At 38.7% G+C, this 20,326-nt stretch overlaps 1 protein-coding gene across 2 annotated transcripts in view; it reads left to right on the top strand.

Annotated features, from left to right (window-relative positions):
- The window catches only part of Abcd2 (ATP-binding cassette, sub-family D (ALD), member 2), a 46,137-nt gene extending 27,274 nt beyond the window's left edge, over positions 1 to 18,863 (top strand). For both annotated transcript variants that reach the window (NM_001358967.1, NM_011994.3), the window contains exons 7-10: positions 1,535 to 1,680; positions 5,546 to 5,630; positions 12,954 to 13,079; positions 15,529 to 18,863. In NM_001358967.1, the coding sequence (NP_001345896.1) occupies positions 1,535 to 1,680; positions 5,546 to 5,630; positions 12,954 to 13,079; positions 15,529 to 15,748 (577 nt within the window). In that variant the 3' untranslated portion in view covers positions 15,749 to 18,863. The remainder of the gene's footprint in view (positions 1 to 1,534; positions 1,681 to 5,545; positions 5,631 to 12,953; positions 13,080 to 15,528) is intronic.
- The last annotated feature ends 1,463 nt before the right edge of the window (positions 18,864 to 20,326 follow it).

Raw genomic sequence — 20,326 nt, 5'->3', positions numbered from 1 at the left:
AAGTTGATTATGACTAATATAATTGCTGTTACAACCCATAGCTATTTCCCAAGACAATTTGTAAAATACTGAACTTCATACTTTAGCTGTTTTTATTTTCCAATAACAAGAAGTGAATTCTATTAGCTGTCTTAACACCGGAATTTGCACTGTAATGGGTACGCTTAGGCAAGTTTCCTTTGGGGGCGTACTTAGGAGCATATTCTCTGAGAAAATTCCCAGAAGTTAGTCAAAAAGCGAATGGCATGTCAAATTGCCACATTTCTACCAAGGAGTTCGGACTTTCAGCACTGTATGGGAACATCTGTTTTCCCCCATGGGCCAGTCAGCTGGTAGAATTATCAAGCTGTTGAACTTTTCGCTCTCTGATGAACAAGAACATTGATGTCATTTTAATTTACATTTTCTTATTAATACCTTGCCTTTCAGTTTGTTCACATAGCTGTCAAAACTCCAGGTTTTGTTTACTGCAAATAATTTTAGATGTTCAGAAACAATTGTAATCAAATATGTTTACATGAGTCAGGATCATGTAGATGAACAGAACTGATGGACAAAGATAGATAGATAGATAGATAGATAGATAGATAGATAGATAGATAGATAGATAGATAGATAAGAGATAGCTAAATGATAGATAAATAGATACATAAAGGTTAGATAAGAGATAGGCAGATGATAGATAAATACATAAATAAGAGAGAGATTGATAGATAAGAGATGATAGATGATAGATAAGAAATAAATAAGAGTTAGATAGAAAAATAGATAAGAGATAGCTATAGATATTGATTTAATTAAGAAAATGATTCAATTAAGAAAGATATACATATGTGTGTGTGTGTGTATATATATATGAGGTTTATTAGAGTGGTATACAGGCTGTGGTCCAGCTAGTCCAACAATGGCTGTCTACCAACAGAAAGTCCAATAATCCAGTTGTTGTTCAGTCTATAAGACTGGATGTCTCAGCTAGTCTTCAGTATATGCTGGAATCCCGAAGAAGTAGGCTCTCATAACAGTGAAGGATTGGACTTGCTAGTGAGGAGAGAACAAGGAGGCAAAGACAGCAAGCTCCCTCCTTCTCTGTCCTTTATATAGTCTGTTACCAGAAGGCTTAGCCCAAATTAAAGATGGATCTTCCCACCTCAAAAGATCAAGATTGAAAGTGTGTCTTCCCACTTCAAATGATTTAATCACGAAAGGAAGTTCCTCATTGCTGTACCCAGACCCTTGGGTTTTAGTTAGTTCCAGATTTAGTTAAGTTGACAACCAAGAATAGCCATCACAATGGCAAAACAAAATATTTTATCTATAGAAAATATCAAATGGTTTTTTTTTATAAAAAGCTTTTCTCCATGTATATCTCAGTATTTTTTTTTTTTGCACAAACCAGGTATTATTTTGAAGTCTGTCTAAGAAACATCACATAATTCTACAAATTGAGTGTTTAAAGTCAGTTGTGTTCCAGACATCAGAATGTCACCCTGGGAGAGCTGACATGACCTTCACACGTGTGCTTGGTGTTTTCTAGGCCATACATGTCTCTTGGAAGTCTCCGGGATCAAGTAATTTACCCTGACTCAGCGGATGACATGCGTGAGAAAGGTTACACTGACCAAGACCTAGAACGCATCCTGCACAGCGTGCACCTCTACCACATAGTTCAAAGAGAAGGAGGTAGACTGTGCCATTACTTTTAAAATGTGGTTTAACTTTATATACAAAGCAAGTCTGGGTTATGTGTGGTGGTGTGTGCCTGTCATCTTAGCATTTGGGACACAGAGGCAAGAGGAGCAGGAACTCAAAGCTGACAATAGTGAGGACTGTCCCAGGTGTCTATATAAAGTCTGTGATTTTGTTTGAATATATGAGATTATTAGACCATAAGCGTGTAAGTAGAGGTTTTATGTTTTTTCCACGCTTAATATCTTGGTTTTGTTTGTGTTGTGTTTAATATGGCACACTACAAGACTTTTACCGAGTAACCATAATGCCACATCTGGCATCTAAAGACCTTGATATTTAAGTGTACAAGTGTGTCCTGAGTTCGCTGACATTCTAGATGTATGCAGAGTGTGTGATAAACTATTTGCTTTCCAAGATCTCTCAGCTTATGTTAAATATAACTTTTGGAAGTGGATCTCAAATAACTTCTTTGATTTTAGTCTCACAATCTTTCTAATACACAGAGAGAGACACAGAGAGAGACACAGAGAGAGACAGAGAGAACAAATAAGAGATTACAGAACATAGAACCTTTGTTGAAGGTTCTTTCAGAATAATAGATATATGGAAGAGTGACAATATGCAAACATAAGAGCTTTCAATCCAATTAGTTCCTAATAGCTGTGCTTTCAAATGTTTTGGTAAGTCATACGATATTATAGCACAGAAAACTACCTAAAGAGCAAGCCAGAGTTCTCGGTTGGTTTGTGCCTGCACGGATCTCATGCTCTGTTTCCCAGCCTAATTACATTATTTTGAAAGAAAGAAAAAAAAAGTAGAGTAGATGCTTGAGAATATGGGCTTTTAGAGTTAAAGAGTCAAACCCTAATTAGCACTGCTTTCTGAGTCCTCAGTGGTAACATAGGGATAACGTTTATTCAACGTTTATGTAGTGATACATTTTTTTCAGCATTGCTGTGAATATTAAATGAAACTGTATGTGCAGCATCTACTGGGCTGGCACGTGCACAGCAAGTGCACATGGATCATGAGCTGATCCATACAGTAAGCAAATGAAGCCAGCTAGAAAGACACCACTATGTCTCTCTTTATGATGTCTGCTCCTGGACAAAAGCAGGCTTTCCTTTAGTGTCATATGGCCAATCCCTTCTCAGTTTCAAAATACTTTGACAGTATAAATGCTACATATTATGGGAAGACTAATAAATAGAAATTTAAAATAAACATGAAATATTCCGGTTTTTTTAGAAGTCATTCTTGAATATTTTTAAGGTGTGCCAAGCCTAGAGTTTTATACCTCCTTGCTTAGGACACATAACAAATTTTGTTTGTCCTTTTCCCCATAAATAAAAGAGTCTCTGGACCTTAGTAATGTAATAGGGCCAGTTATAGTTTGTTGAGTTTTACTGCACAGAATACACCATGTTCAAACAATTATATATTGTGTTGTTTGATGTTCATGGAGCTTTGCTCTCTCCATTGTACAGATTTAAGTCTGGAAGACTTAACACTGGGCATAGTCGGTGCTCTGATGTGCCCATATCTCCTAGCTTTTCAGACACAAGAACCATTACTTAATTTCCCACAAATACATCTTTCCTAAGACACTAGTTTTACTTACTCTGTAAAAACGAAGCATCTAAGCAGTCCGTCCTACCGCTGTGGTCCAAATCCCTACCTCAAGTCATCAGTTGCACTTCATAATTACTATAAAGTTTGGCCACAGAAAAGTATTATTTCGACATTTCTCTCTTTTTTTTTTCAGAAGCAAGCCATCATTTTTAGGTTTCAACATAGTCTTACAAAGATCTATTTTTAAATAATTGAGAGCCCTCTGAAGAGGTCAATCTGATGTTGTCAGTGACAAATAATGTTAAAGTCTTTTGCTCTAGATACTACTGTGTTGATTTTTTTTTAAAGATTTGCTTCTAATTTTGCAGATGTATATTGGGAGGTAAGGACAGGTACAAGTGCAGGCATTGGGTCACTGGGAGCTGATGGTGCAGGTGGCTGCGAGCCACTTAACATGGGTGCTAGGAACCAAACTCAGGTCCCCTGCGTGAGCAGTGCGTGCTTGTAACCACAGGATCATCTCTCCTGCCCTGGTATTATGTCTTCTTGTCCCGAATTTCTCTCACCTCCCCTACCTCCTCCTAGATCCTTTCTTACCCTTCATTTCTTTAAATAGGTTACTTTTATTGTGTTTCCTTTTTAACATTTGGGACAGAGAACGCTTCCAGACTTTTTCAAATTTTAAAAACAGCATAAGATGTATCCTCAAAATTAGCCTTCCCATCCTTGTTCTCTGTAATTTTCATCTTCCTACTTCTTTTAGTTTCTTATTCATAAATTCAGGCTTTTTTTTTTTTGAGACAGAGTATCACAGCATAGCCCAGACTGGCCCCCAACTCATGCTCCTTTGCCCTTGCTCCTGTCTGGGGATTACAGGCGTGTTACACTGAGCCTGGTGTAGTTTTACACTTTCTAAAACATGCAGTAAATTTTATAACAATCCCTAAAGGAAGAAAACCTTAAAAACATCAAGATGAATCCTGATTTAACAACATGTATTATTCTGTCCAAGGTTCTGACCTTTTGCATGCTAAAAAATAAATCTGTGTACTTCCTTTTAATTAGCAAAAGAATTAAGTCATTGATCGGATCATTTGGTTTTGGGTTTTTTTTTTTTCAGGTACCCACAGTAATAAAACAATAAAAGATTCTGTGTCTTCTTGTAACCTAAAGTCAGGTTTACTTAGGAAGGTTAATAATGAGAAACAGGCAGCTAAGGGAGAAGGATGGGTGTGGGGCATGTCCCTTCTCCAGTGGGAGAATTAACCCCAGAATACTGAAGATGTGAAAATGTTGCCTCCAGTGTTTGTCAAGTATGGGCAGTCATTTTCTCCTCTAAAAAAATGGATTCTGCAGAACTGTGATTTTGTTCTTAAGTAATCTTTTCTAGTTAATTATGTAAGATGGTCACTTTAAAAAAAATCAGATATTGCAAAAGTGTTAACTTGAAAAATAAAACTCTCAAAATTCTACTCCCAGATGTGTGCCTGGGAGGTATCTGCACATATTCAGAAGTGTGGCCATAATATATGTCGTTCTGAAACTTGGATTCTCATTAAAATTTTTCTGGTATTATTTTCATATTAGGATAGAGAAATAGACCTATAGATATTTGTGCCTGCTTTGCAAATTGATATTAAGCAATCAGTCACTAAAATGTTTTAAGAGATAGGCTGCATAAACTGTGAAAACATTAAATAAGCCTAAATATAGACCCTAGCTCTGAGAGATAACTATAACTCAGATGTTTCTGTTTCTCCATGAGTTTTGGACTATCCACTTGTAAAATGCAAATAAAGGCAACTCTCTTATAACCTGCAGAATATTAAAAAAAAAAAGACTTGTATAAAGTACCAGGCTTGTGGGAACTTTTTATCTTAGTTCCTCCCACGCTGTTTGGGGGCTTGGCAATTGTCCTATGAACATTAATAATAGATCGTTTCTCCCACTGCCCTCCACAAGTCAGCATGTGTGCATCAACCCTTTGAACAGGCAGAGTAACAAACGTGCTTTATTGGTGGCAGTGTTTACAACTCTTTCAAGGCATCTATCAGTGTAAGGAGTCACTACTCTTAAAAGAATATCATATTTAAAATAAAATCCTCATACCCGTGGCTCTCAAGACTATCCACCTGCTCTGCAAACTACAAGGCTCCTCCCATTTTCAATCAAAATAGTCCAGCAATCTCTCGTGCAGAATAGGATATGGTAACAAGTCGACAAGCATCTACAACCTGTGTGTTTATTTATTTGTTTGTGTGTATTTTTTTTATTTATTTTCTAGGATGGGATGCAGTCATGGACTGGAAAGATGTCCTTTCCGGAGGGGAGAAGCAGAGAATGGGCATGGCGCGGATGTTTTACCATAAGTAAGTACGCTACGTTCAGGGAACTATAGCCACTACTGATAGAACAAGACCGCACTCGGCAGGATGCAGCAGTCTCATCTTAGGTTAGATACCATGTGACTGGAAGACTGGACAGATGGCTCAGTGGGTAGAGACGCTTCCACCAATGATCCCCTAGACCTTCCTAATGCTGCCACCTAACACAGTTCCTCACACCGTGCTGACCCCCAGCTATAAAATTATTTCATTGCTCCTTCCTAAGTGTCATCTTGCTACTGTTATGAATCATACTGTAAATATCTGATATGTGATCCACCCGCCCCCGCAAGGGGATCACAGCCCACAGGTTGGGAACTGCTGTCCTACGTCCATGGGGTGGAAGGAGAGACTCAACAACTATTGCACATTGTCTTCTGCCTTCCACACACACCGTGGTGCAAGTGCTCAAACACACGTTCACACGCATACATACAAGTAAATGATAGGGAGCCAATAAATCCACAAAGCATTTTAAAACCAAAGGTGGGAGAAGACAGAGGGACCAAATGGCATGTTGAAAAAAATATATCTTACAGAAGGTGTGAAAAAAATCTGTACTTTTAGGTTTGCTTAGTATAAAGTATTAGATTCTCCAGGTGTTTTAGTTTTTAGCTGCTTTCTATTGAGTGACTTAGATAAAAGACTCTTTGGAGGGCTAGATTAAAGGTTTATGTGATCTGAAATTTAAAATAGGATTTTTCCTAGATTTAAAATGTGAAGAATGTATATTGGTTAAACCAGTTGTTGCACATTTGGGAATTTCTCTGAATTGTTAAATTGGATCTAAATCAGACTCTCTAAAATATATTACCAATAATTATACCACAAATACATTATTTTATGTGCAATCCATTTATAATTAACTATAAATGAGACATCAGAATTATTCAGTTGGATCTAAATCAAGTTTAAGTGGTCCTTAATCTAATTTTCCTTCCTCAACTGTTACAATTAGTGAAAAGAGTTACAATTAGTGAAAAAAAAATGTGCTTGCACACGTCTTAGTGAACACAGAAGAAATAATTTTTAATTTAATTATTTTATTTATCTGTATCCCAAATGATGTCTCCCTGCCAGAGTTCTTCATCCCCTTTGCCTCTGAGATGCTGTTCCCCCATACCATTTCCGGAAATATTGAGTCTCTACAGGATTAGGTGCCTCCTCTCCCACTGAGGCCAGACAGGGCATTTCTCTACTACATATGTGCTGAAGGCCTCGGACCAGCCGGTATATGCTCTTTAGTTGGTGGCTTAGTCTCTGGGAGCGCTGGTCTTTCTTTGGGGTTGCCATGCCTTTCAGTTCCTTTAATCCTTCCCCTAACTCGTCCCTAGGGGTTCCTGCCTTTAGTCCAGTGGTTGGCTGTAACTATCTGCATCTGTCTCAGTCCACTGCTGGTAGAGCCTCTCGGAGGACAGCCATGCTAGGCTCCTGTCTGCAAGCACAGCATAGCATCAGTAATAGTGTCAGGCTTTGGTGCCTGTCCATGGGATAGATCTCAAGTTAGGCTAGTCACCGGACGGCCTTGCCTTTAGTCTCTGCTCCAGTTTTGTCCCTGCATTTCTTTTAAACAGGAACAATTCTGAGTCAAAAATTTTGAAAATGGGTGGGTGGCCCCGTCCATTCCACTGGGGTCCCTGTCTTAAGGTAACCCAGACTCAACAGGACATTCATTGTATGTATTCACCAATAAGAAGTTATTAGCTGAAAAGTACAGAATACTGTTGATACAATCAACAACCCATAAGAAGTTTAACAAGAAGGAAGACCCAAGTGAGGATGCTTCAATCCCACTTAGAAGGGGGAACAAAATAATCATGGAAAACAGAAGGAGGGGGGTCCCTGGGTAGGAGAGTGAAGGGTGAGAAAGGGGGGCAGGAACAGATATGGGGGTAGACAGGAAAGACACCCAGAGGGCCAGGAGAATGAATGGAAATATTCAGCTGCCAGGAGTCAGGAGAACCTCAAGAAAGTCCCAGAGACCCGGAATGTGAGAGGCTCCCAGGATTCAATGGGGGTGACCTTAGCCAAAATGCCCAACAGTGGGGAGATGGAACCTGAAGAGACCACCTCAGTAGATGACAAGAAATAATTTTTATAGAGCTTTTCTCTGTGACATCAGCTTCATGTACTTCAAGAACTCTAAGCCAAAGCTCTGCAGAGGAAATCCAGACACTGTCCACATTCATCCGTTCTGTTTGTCATGCTCTTTTCTGAAATGAGAACTTTTCAGAGTGACGTAATGTCTAGATTTCTCTTGGGATCTAAAACCCTTTTTATACCTATTTATTCAAACACAAGATGAGTTTTACAGATAAAGAAAGATCTTGCCACAGTTGAGGATGGTCTGAAATTTTTCTCTCCTGAGAGCTGGTGGTCAGTATGCCGCACAACAGCCAGCTAAATGTTGTGTTTTGTTGTTCTCTCAATTACATTTTAATCTTTAAAAGTCTGATCTTTGTCCCCTCCTGCCTCAGCCTAATCTTATTATTACATTTTATCTATCTATCTATCTATCTATCTATCCATCCATCTATTATTTATCTATCTATGCATATATCTACCTACCTATTATTTATCACCTATATATCATCTATCTACCCATAATCTATCTGTCCATCTGTCTACCTATATATCTTTTCAGTGTGTATGTGTGCATGCATTTGTGTTTGCATGTATGTATATGTGCATGCTGCATATGTCTCACAGGCATATAAGAGGACAATTTGCAGGAAATAAGTTCTGTCCTTCTACCTTGTGCATTCTGGGAACAAACTCCTGATGTCAGACTTGGCAGCTGGAAGTTTTACCAGCTGAGCCATTTTATTTTTTCTATCTTACATTTCAAATTACTGACTCTTGTCGTTTAGGATGCTGCACATTTTAGATTGGTCTGTTTGCTTGCAATCTTGTTCTTCTAATTTCCAGTCTAAATAAAACCAGGCAATTAGAGAAAAATGAATGGTTAGATTTAAGTCTCCCAGTATGATTATGTGGGGTGTGATGTGTGCTTTGAGCTTTAGTAAAGTTTCTTTTACGAAAGTGGGTGCTCTTGCATTTGGAGTAGAGATGTTCAGAATTGAGACTTCATCTTGGTAGATTTTTCTTTTGACCAGTATAAAGTGTCTTTCCTTATCTTTTTTGATAACTTTTGGTTGAAAGTTGATTTTATGATATTAGAATAGTTACTCCAGCTTGTTTCTTGGAACAATTTGCTTGGAAGATTGTTTTCCAACCTTTTATTCTGAGGTAGTGTCTGTCTTTGTCACTGAGGTGTGTTTCCTGTATGCAGCAAAATGCTGGGTCCTGTTTACATATCCAGTCTATTAGTCTATGTATTTTGGGGGGAATTGATTCCATTGATGCTAAGAGATATTAAAGAAAAGTGTTTGTTGCTTCCTGTTATTTTTTTATGTTAGAGGTGGAACCATGTTTGTGTGGCTATCTTCTTTTGGGTTTGTTGAAAAATTACTTTCTTGCTTTTTCAAGGGTGTAGTTTCCCTCCTTGTGTTGGTGTTTTCCATCTATTATCCTTTGTAGGGCTAGATTTATGGAAAGCATTCTGTAAATTTGGTTTTATCATGGAATATCTTGGGTTCTTCATCTAATTGAGAGTTTTGCTGGATATAGAAGCCTGGGGTGGCATTTGTATTCTCTTAGGGTCTGTATGACATCTGCCCAGGATCTTCTAGCTTTCAGTCTCTGGTGTAATTCTAATAGGTCTGCCTTTATATGTTACTTGACCCTTTCCCCTTACTGATTTTAATATTCTTTCTTTGTTTAGTGCATTTACTGTTTTAATTATTATGTGATGGGAGAAATTTCTTTTCTAGTCCAGACTATTTGAAGTTCTGTAGGCTTCTTGTATGTTCATGGGCATCTCTTTCTTTAGGTTAGGGAAGTTTTCTTCTATAATTTTGTTGAAGACATTTACTGGCCCTTTAAGTTGGGAATCTTAGCTCTCTTCTATACCTACTATCGTTAGGTTTTGTCTTCTCATTGTGTCCTGGATCTCCTGGATGTTTTGTGTTAGGAGTTTTTTTTTTTTTTTTTTTTTTTTTTTTTTTTTGCTTTTTGCATTTTCTTTGACTGTTGTGTCAATGTTTTCTATGGTATCTTCTGCATCTGAGATTTTCTCTTCTATCTCTTGTATTCTCTTGGTGATGCTTGCAACTATGACTCCTGATCTCTTTCCTAGGTTTTCTAACTCCAAGGTTGTCTCCCTTTGTGATTTCTTTATTGTTTCTATTTCCATTTTTAGATCTTGGGTGGTTTTGTTCATCTCCTTCACCTCTTTAGTTGTGTTTTCCTGTAATTCTTTAAGGGATTGTTGTGTTTCCTCTTTAAGGGTTTCTGGCTGTTTACCTGTGTTCTCCTGTATTTTTTTACGGGTATTATTTATAACCTTCTTAAAGTCCTCTATCACCAACATGAGAAGTGATTTTACATCCAAATCTTGCTTTTCTGGTGTGATGGTGTATCCAGGACTTGCTATGGTGGGAGAATTGGGTTCTGATGATGCCAAGTAAGCTTGGTTTCTGTTGCTTCTGTTCTTATGCTTGCCTCCCACCATCTGATTATCTCTAGAGCTACCTGCCCTTGCTATATCTGACTGGAGCCTGTCCTTCCTGTGAACCTGGTTGCATCAGAACTCCTCAGAGATCAGCTGTCTCTGTGATCCTGTGATTCCAGGATCCTGTGATCCTGAGATCCTGGGTGTGTCAGAGCTCCTGGGAGTCAACAGCCTGTGGGTCCCTGAGATCCTGGTGTGACCAAGCTCCTGGGATCTTGGGATGCTGGGATCCTGGGATCCTACAGTCCTGGGTGTGTTAGAGTGCCTGGGACTAGAGCTTCTTCTGGGTGTTGTGGGACTGGCTGTGGAGTTCGAGCCCAAAGACTGCATAGGGCACAAGCTCAGACTGGAAGGAACCTGTGCCACTGGTCGGGTGGAATTCTTGGTTGCCTGGGTCCTGCTGGTCCCAGTTACTTCCAGGATTGGGGCAGATGTTGTGTCCTCCTCACCTCTGATCCTATGATCCTGGGCATGTTAGAGTGCTTGGGAGTGGAACTTCCTCTGGGTATCATGGGACTGGCTAGTAAGTATATTTTAAGCATATAATTCAAAAAGTTTTTACAGATGTAGGTACACTAAGTAACATAATGTTCATCTCACTCAACGTCTCATCCGAGTTAGAAAATGTTTTTATTACCCGGAAAAAGGTTCTCAGTCCCTTTTTTGTTCAAGTTCTCCATATACCCACTTCTTTACAATCTCATGCAAGTGAAATCATATACTATGTAGTTTTATGTATAACTCTGATTTTTAGTGAGAAAAATTAGTTATCTTAGTGTATGTCTTAATGTATGTATTACTTATACTAAGCTTACATTGTTAGTCTAACGATAGAGGGTACTTTAAAAAAAAACAAAACTGAACTGAATTTTACCAACTCTGTATTTTTCCTGCTGTGCTTTGAAATGCTGCTCTCTCTGAGGAGACTCAAGGGCACACTGTAGCTTGACATTTCTGACCAGCTGTCAGCCCATCTCTGGGAACTGGCTTGGGTTTCGTCCATAAATACTCAGTAATATGATCAGCAACACAGCCTGAGAGGGGTGGTGTAGTGAACTGCAAATGTGACCATTTTTCCATGTCTCTGTGTTAATGAGATAAGCCCTTCAATAAGAACAAGAGACATCAATAAAGAAAGCGTTTTAACCCAATGTTTCAAGTATTGGACTAATCAGTATTCATGATTGTAAAATGTATCAGGTAGCAAATAGTAAAAAGGCAGCACTTTTGCAAATGAATCAAATAAATTAGAAAGTTAAAGCCAGTGTAGGAAACTGGTAATGCTGAGGGATTGCCTCTTCCCATGCTCTCAGGGCCAATATGGTTCTGACAATGAGATTATGACACATACTGAGCTGTGATAGGAAAGATCTGCACTGGCAACAACAGAGAACTCTGGTCAGAAATGATACAATGCATTACAATAGAATTTGCTTTACAAGAGCCTTATAATTCTAATATTTAAAGAATGACCAGGAAAATCCTGTCTTGAAGGGATAGGTTTCTTCCTTCACATATCCTACACTACTTGTGATTCACAAAGGAGAAAAAAAAAAAAGCAAATGTCTAAGAGTTTGTGTCATTTAATACTTTAAGTATTAGTTCTACAAGTATCCACTCCTGGCTGTGTTGTTTGGTATATTTACACATACACACACACACACACACACACACACACACACACACACACACACACACAGCCTAACACTGCCAAGGAAACAGAAGTATGACTCATCTTACATTCCTTATGAGTTGCTATGACAACAGAATATAAAATACACATTTTTTTTTCTTCTTCGAAAATCTTCTTTAGCTCAAAGCACTCTAAAAAGGAAGGTACAAAATATGATGGACAGTGCAGAGAGGAGCTTTATACAAAAAGAAAATTTACCTAAATTTTCTTTCTCTTGTATACTTTTCTTCACCTTCTCTATTTAAATAAAATCACAAACAGTAATTAACACACAGAAAATTAATATTTCATCATAATATGAACCCACAAAGCTACTTCTTTACCGTTGTCTTGGGGAAAGTACAGCAATCATTAGAGACTTTCACAGTCCTATGGAGCGCTAACGGCTTGATGCCCCAGCATAGGGGAAGGCCAGGGTGGTGAGGTGGGAGTGGGTAGGTGGGTGGGGGAGCATCCTCACAGAAGCAGGGGGAGGAAGCTGGGATAAGGGGATTTCAGAGGGGAACCCGGGAAGGGGGGATAAAATTTGAATGTAAATAAATAAAATAACAATAAGAAAAATTTTTAAATTTAATTAATTAATTAAAAAAGAAATGCCTTTAACTCTTGCATCTGTCACTTCCATCTCCAGAGCCCAACTAATATGCAAGCACATTAGAAAAAAAAAAACTTATGAGGCTAAGAAGTCATTTATGTAAAATGAGATATTATTTTGATACTGGGGGCCATGAATGTGAAATAGAACAAGGTGCGGTACACAGAAGGACTTGGAGGGGAAATGGAAAGGGAAAATTATATTATGTAATTATATTAGAATCTCAAAAAATCAAAAATAGATAAATGGAAATAATTTCATGATGAAAACTGCCCTGGAATACTTTGAAACTAACTTTCAAAACTAAAATGAAAACATCAAATGATGGTGTCCACATGGTGACTTTAGTCCCTCTGAAGTTGTCAGGGTACCATTGTTATCCAAAGAAAGGCACAGCTGCAGAGCAATTTCACTCAGTTATTTGTTTGTTTATTTGTTTGTTTTCAGACCGAAGTATGCATTGCTGGATGAATGTACCAGTGCCGTGAGCATCGACGTTGAAGGAAAGATATTTCAGGCTGCTATTGGGGCTGGGATTTCCCTACTCTCCATAACACACAGGCCTTCTCTGTGGTACGTGCTCACAGCATCCTCCTCTGGGAGGGATGCTTTGTCTCTTCTCAGAAGATAACCTTGCTAAATGTTTCTGTGTGGAACATAAAATATTTCATTTGTTTTCTACCTGTATTTCTCTAATGTTCCCGCAAATATAGGTTAGCTCCCTGTGGCCTAATGTAACCTTCATGTGTTGTGTGGAAATGAACGTCACCTTCTAGTCATTCTGAGAAGCTACAGGAGAATCTGACAGTTGATCTGTACTAAAAAAATTATTTATCATAACACTAGAATGTACTGTGAAAGATTATGGAGTGGGTTAGGTTTAAGGTTAGGATATGATTACAAAATTTTTTTAAATTTACTTTAAAATCCAGTTTGTGTGTGGGATGTTAAAATTCCATAACTTAGTATTTCTAAAATTATCAAGTTAGAGGGATCACAGGAAATAATAAAATAATAATAATAAAGCTTTTTGTTGTTTGTTTTAAGAAAAAAAAAAGAACATGTCAAGAACAAGCATTAAATCCCTCATCACCATTCAAACAATGGTGATGAATCAGTGGAGATGGCAGACATCAAAAACAGTGTCATCTTCTTAAAGGGGAATGACCCTTTCAGCAAGTACCTTTAACCCACTGAGCCATCTCACTGTCCCTAGCCTTCATAGTTTAATGATAGGGTTAGGGGGGGGTGTTTTGTTTTGTTTTGTTTTGTTTTGTTTTTGTATTCTACAGCGTGACATACTTATAAATACATATAAATACTTCGCTTTCAATTTAACTTTTATAATATGATCTTATATGTTAGGAGGTCAATATTTCCTTTAGCAGAACAGTAGCATTTGGTTTTACTCTAGATCATGGCCTCTGTAGTCTAAGGTTCTTGGACAACCAAACCGTGTTGGGTACAGGTTCCATATCATGGAGTGGACCTTAAATCCAAGGAGATAGTGAGTGGTTGGTTATTCCCACAAAATTTGTACCGCTATTGCACCAGCATTATTGTGCAGGCAGGTCACCATTGTGTGGTGTTTAGAGTGGTACGGGTTTTATAGCTGGGTTGTATCTACCTGTCTCTTCCAGTAATGTGCAGACTACTTTCCAGTTCCAAGAAATGAACCCTAGTCTGTAGTGATGAAGGGTCCAGGCAGGCGCTAGTTGGACATCTCCATGGTTGTCTTCAGCAATATAGCTTTACTATCAATTCGTGGCAAGCAACCCCTTTGGACAACAACTCAATTGTATGTATCCCATCCCTGGTGCTGAAGGTTTCATTTGTTGACAAGTGGCATCGATGTTGAGGCTTTGTCTCCATTATTTTGTGGTGACTCTATTCAGATCTCCTTTTAATATATGTATATATTTTAAGAAATGTCTACAGTGATAGCTTCCGATAACTCTCCTGTTTCTCTGTGTTTCCCTGCTTTAACTTCCTCTTCCCCCTCTCCATTTAATCCTCTCAGTCCAGCTCATTCATCTGTCCATAACTATCTATTCTATTGACCCTTCTTTGGGAATTCCTTCCCTTCCCCAACTGACCCATTGCTCTATTCCTAACTTCTGTGGTTAGAAGGATCGCAGCCTGTTTATTGAAGGCTTAACAGCTCACATCCGCATATAAGATAGAAGCTGATTGAAAAGGCTGACTGTTCATAATAAATAATAATTACTTGTTGTAAGATGAAAAACTGAAGACAGAAAAATGTGAAGAACCATGAGCCAGTGAAGCTAAGTGACCCTGTACAGGTGGCTCATGACTGGAACAACTCTGCCAGCCATACTCTCTCCACCCATCCCACAATCCTCTGCTAGTGGCTTTGGCTTCCCTTAGTAGAGGGATGGATTGCCTCCCGTCTTTCAGTTCTGCACTTTTACATAGCTCCTAAGTAGCTGAACCATGAGAGAAGAGTGAATCTATGTGACAGTAAGAGAATGTTTCTAAAAGACTCCTGTGGGCAATCATGTAAAAATGATTCTAAATTATTATTATTACTGAGAAAGTTGTACTTAAGTAGAATTCATCCCAGAGGGTGGTATTATGTATAAATAAGCTTCTTTTGTGTTTTCTTTGTTTTCTTTAGTTTTTTTTCGATATGATCTTTAAAAGTTTACTCTTTCCCCAATTCCCTTTCCTTACTTCTCTTCTAACTATGCTTCGTTATTTATTCAGAACACATATTTCTTCAGAAGATATTATGAGGGTAAATTAATACAAGAATAATCTTCCTTTGTAAATTATATGTACTCAAAATATGAAAGAAAAATTCAGGAACATCAAGAAGAATTTCTTAGAGATGAAAGACTTTAGACTTTAGCAATTCCACTGTTTATCTGAGATAACATTAGAAATAAAATGTAAAATAGCCACATCCACTAAAATTTGTCTCTGAACATCAGCTAGAAAGCTCTATAATGGAAACGGCTTTTAGGATTATGACTGATTACACTTTGTTTTAATCACACAGGAAATACCACACTCATCTATTACAATTCGATGGCGAAGGAGGCTGGCGCTTTGAACAGTTGGACACTGCTATCCGTTTAACGTTGAGTGAGGAAAAGCAAAAGTTGGAGTCGCAGCTCGCTGGAATTCCCAAAATGCAACAGAGACTCAACGAACTATGCAAAATTCTGGGGGAAGACTCGGTGCTGAAAACAATCCAAACTGCAGAAAAGACATCCTAATTTATCTTGACATGTTTTCAGTTACCTTCTAGGTGAAGCCTCAGAGACTCTCTCTTTACTGCATGCAGTATGTTAAGCTAAGTGCAGAGAAAGCAAGCCGGCAAAAAAAAAGTATTTTGTATGATTTTAGCATCGAGGAAATATATGAAGACTTTTCAAACAAACAAACAAAAAAAGCAAACAAATTAGTTGAGATTAGTCATGACTTCAGTTAGTGCCCAGTGAAAAGCTAACTCACCTGTAAAGCAGGACTTTCTAGGACTAGGAGAAAGTGGCCTGAGGTTCTTCATGTAGGAGAATGCCCCAAAACAAAGCAGCAAAGGCACCAGGAGGACTGATGTCAGCTGTGCAGAATTAGGACTTTGAGGGTTCTTTCAGCCCAGTTAACAAGGACAATAGGTGCAACACCTGGAATCCATAATCAGCATTGCTAGGGGCCAAGTCAAACTGTGTACAAAATAACAGGCGTTTTGATACATAATTTCAGTCTGAAAAAAAAGTGCATTTTAATGACAGTGGTTGAAAAGAAGCATGGCTGGACAAGTATAAAGTACTGTATTTAAATTTTTCATACTTTCAGCATCTTGATACAGATACCAAAAATTAACACGAATAAAAAGTGTATTTGCTTAAAAACAAGCCCTTTTGTTTTTTAAAAAGAGAATTACCCATACGGAAGAGGAGGATCCTAACAATGCTTGTTCTGGCTGTTGCTTGACTCTGCAGTGCTATCTGGTACAATTTCTACCCAGAAATATTGCTTGTTTTGTGCCCACAAAAAAGCATTTTAGAAACTTGATTGCTGTCCTAAGTTTCCTTGATCCTGGAAATCACAGTTATGTTCTTATACTCTGCCTTTGAAGCAATCTTTTAAGGCATACAAGTTTTTTGTTCCTTTTTCTTCTGAGAAAAAAGACACTCAGATTTACTTTAGTCACATGATTTATTTGGAAAGAGCTGTAGAGATCAATAGAGGTCTTGTGACCCCCTGATTCAGTGCTTTCATCACTACTGACCCTTAAATTTAACTGGGATATAATGTCAATTTAAAAATTATGTGAGCCAAGCAGTGGTGGCGCACACCTTTAATCCCAGCACTCAGGAGGCAGAGGCAGGCGGATTTCTGAGTTCGAGACCAGTCTGGTCTACAAAGTGAGTTCCAGGACAGCCAGGGCTACACAGAGAAACCCTGTCTCGGGAAAAATAAAATTATGTGGGCCAGGTAAATGTCTAGAAATGGAATTGTAGGCAAAGCAGGGCATAAGGAAAAAATTTAAGTAGATGAATAAATATTTTTAAGGCATGGAGGAATGGCAGTTGCTTCTCTTGCAGGGGTCCCGAGTTCTATTGCCAGCATCACATGGTGGCTCAGAACTGTGTCTAATTCCAGTTCCAGGGAATCTGACACCCTCTTCTGGACTTCAGGAGCCCTGCATGCATGAAGTCCTCATACATACATGCAGACAAAACATTCTTAACATTAAAAAGTCAATAAATCTGAAAGATAGTAAGGATATTGAAATTGGCAATGTTGATGTTATTATCACTTATTACTGTTTGCAAGAAATAAAAACAAGTCGCAAATGCAATGGTCATCAGTCTTTGACTTAAAATCAATCAAGAACGACATCACACCACAGCCTATGTATATCCACCCAATGCTGAAGTGTCTGCAGTATCGGCACTCAGAAGGGCAGTGAATTGAAGCTTCATACTACTGAACATGACGAGAGAAAACCCTATATGAGTACGTCATATGAAATAGAGCTCATCTGAAGTACAGAGCCATAACTGATGCTTTAATCTCATCCTCTCTCAGGCTATGGTGAGGTATGTAAAAACCTGAGATGAATAGTTCTAGGGGCATAAGATTTTGTTTATGTATTTAGGCAGCACTTTAGCCGACGCTAACTTGCAATAGACTGTTTGGAAGACAGACTACCTGGAAGTCACTCACAGTGATTGTTGTAAGAAATTACCACATTTCCACATTTTAAATTCCCCAAATTGTATGTAATTTGAGTTACCAATAAATGTACCCACCTTACATGAAGCAATACAATATGAGGTCCCAGTCAGTACTTTTTAATTTGTCTGTTACTACTACTTCTTACTAAAAATGTGGGGGAAGAATTAAATATTTTGTTTAGTAAAAGTATAGAACCAGAAATTGACACTTGATTTTTTTAAAAAAACAATTCACTAATCTTTAACAACCATGTTAGCAGCTACCCAGGTTATTTGATAAAGGGGAAACATTTGAAGCAAATGTCTTACATTAGCTCTGAAAGGCACAAGAGGAAAATTCAAAGTTCACATTTGAAATTATGCTTTTTCACAACTTAAAATTAAACCACGTAAGACATGATATCTTACATTTTTAAGCTTTGCAAAGGATGCCAACATCAAAACTAGATTTGTAATTAGACCTTATTTAATAGATTTTTACCAATGAGCTGAGGTGAAATAAATAAAACTCATTACACAGTGGTTTAAAGATGTCTGAAATTCTATACTTAAAATCTAGTCGTGAAATTTAAATGGTAAAGGTTTCAGGACAAACTATCTGTTTTCCAGTAGCTTTTTGGTGACTACTGATTTTCTGAATTACTTTTTCTGAGACCAAATACCCTCTGTCTTAGAGGGAGAATGTGATGTGAATTTGTGTTGTGTACAATCCGACTCTTTCCAAACTGGCCCCACAGGAGACCGGAGCTGATATTCTCACAGGCATCCTTGTGAGAACATAAAGACCACTGAGAAATATCTTCTATGACTAGGACAAAGAATAACAAGGAAAATGAAGTATAGCTCCGGCTATCAAACTACTTATCTTTTCCTTAGAAAAGGCGTACATTTGTGGAGCTTGATTACTTTGGGGGGATAGCTCATAACCTGCATTGTGACATCCTATTTCTGCAGCATGCTGTGGTATGCCAAGCATGAGTCTGACGCCGTGTTCACCCTAAAATCCTCTTGAATCACAAGGCTGACGATCTTACTTGAAAACCAACCCGATTTACCCTATGTTTACACAGGAAGGGTTTTCCCTTCGATAGTTAATTTGACTTTTGTCCCAAATTTTGGTGTGTCAATAAAAGTAAAAACAAATGTATTGGTTTTTTTTTTCCTTCGGGGCATTAATTCCAAGTAGAAGCGTGTATTTGTGAGAGATGTAGCTTATCTCCATGTTTGGAATAGGTCTTTGACTGTGTAAGCCAAAAGAGCTTGTTATACATTGGAACCCTGAGGAAGTTATGCGCTTTAAGACATGATAAATGCGGCAACAGATATTAAATTATTTGTTTAAAGAGATGCCTCTGATATAATTACTCAGTGAGCACAATGTCCCTGGTTGAGCCTAGAGTGCTTTCCCCACACCCGGTACATCACGGAGCTGCTGCTCCAGGTATAGAGACTGAGAGTCTGCATGTGATCTTTAAATATTGCCACGTGAAAGTTTGCAGGTGGATGTATGTTTTTAAAATCATAAACACATATCCCCCTTCACTTCTGTTGAGTTTTCGTACTGCCTGGTGCAAAGGGATCTCACCATTTAAGGCAGAAACTTCAGAAGCAATTGTCCTCCAGTCAGCTTGAGCTGTGCTGATGAAGGAGAACACGAGAAATGTTTTAGTGGTGAGCATTACTATAAAGCTGGAGGAGAATACATGATGGTCCTCTCTGCAGTCCATGTGCCAGGACTTGAAGTTCTTAGGTTTGGATGTTTGGTTCCTTGTTGGCGTCAGTATTGGAAGGATTGGGAGGCGGAGCCTCGTTAGAGGAGGCGTCTCACTGGGGGCGGGCTTAAAGGTTGAAAAAGCCCACACACCAGGCCTAGTCTCATCTGATAAGACCTCTAAATCCTTACTCGCTGCTCCAGCTCCTGCTTTCCTGCCTACCTGATGCCATGCTTCCCCCGTGATGATTACAGACTCGTCTCCGAAACTGTAAGCAACCCCCTAATCAAACACTTCCATTTATGAGTTTACCTTGGCCCTGGTGTCTTCTCGCAGCAATAGAAAAGTAACTAGGACAAGATTCATGACGAATTCTTTAATCACCATGAAAAATCAGTTTTTCAGAGGAGTTACAAGTTACCTCAGTGATGTCAAGGGCCTTATTTCTGTATTAAGAGTAACTGTTGGGTTGGTGACTACATATACCTTAGTTACACACTGTGTGCTGGTGCCTCACACATGGTTCTATCATTTAGGCAGAGGCAGGAGAATCACCATAAATCTGAGGACATCCTGGGTTCTGATGTGTTTATATAAAGCTAAGGGGGGTTGGAGAGATATGTTCTATGGAGGTGTGGTGAGGGATGGAGGAAGCGGGTGCCTCGGCGGGCCCATGCTGAGACATCCCTTCCCCCTGAGGGAACAATCACATGATGACTGTATAGTGTAGAATAGAGTTTATTCAGGACATGGGGAGGGAAGTTAAGAGAGAGAGAGAGACAGAGAGAGAGACAGAGAGAGAGAGAGAGAGAGAATAGAGGAGTAGAGGCTGGCCATGAGCACATGGAGAGAGGGGGGAAGGGAATGGGGAAGGGGCAAGGGGACAGGGTAAGAAGAC

This window comes from Mus musculus, chromosome 15, assembly GCF_000001635.26.
Source record: "Mus musculus strain C57BL/6J chromosome 15, GRCm38.p6 C57BL/6J".
Classification (NCBI taxonomy): domain Eukaryota; kingdom Metazoa; phylum Chordata; class Mammalia; order Rodentia; family Muridae; genus Mus; species Mus musculus.
This window is presented reverse-complemented; position numbering and strand designations above follow the sequence as displayed.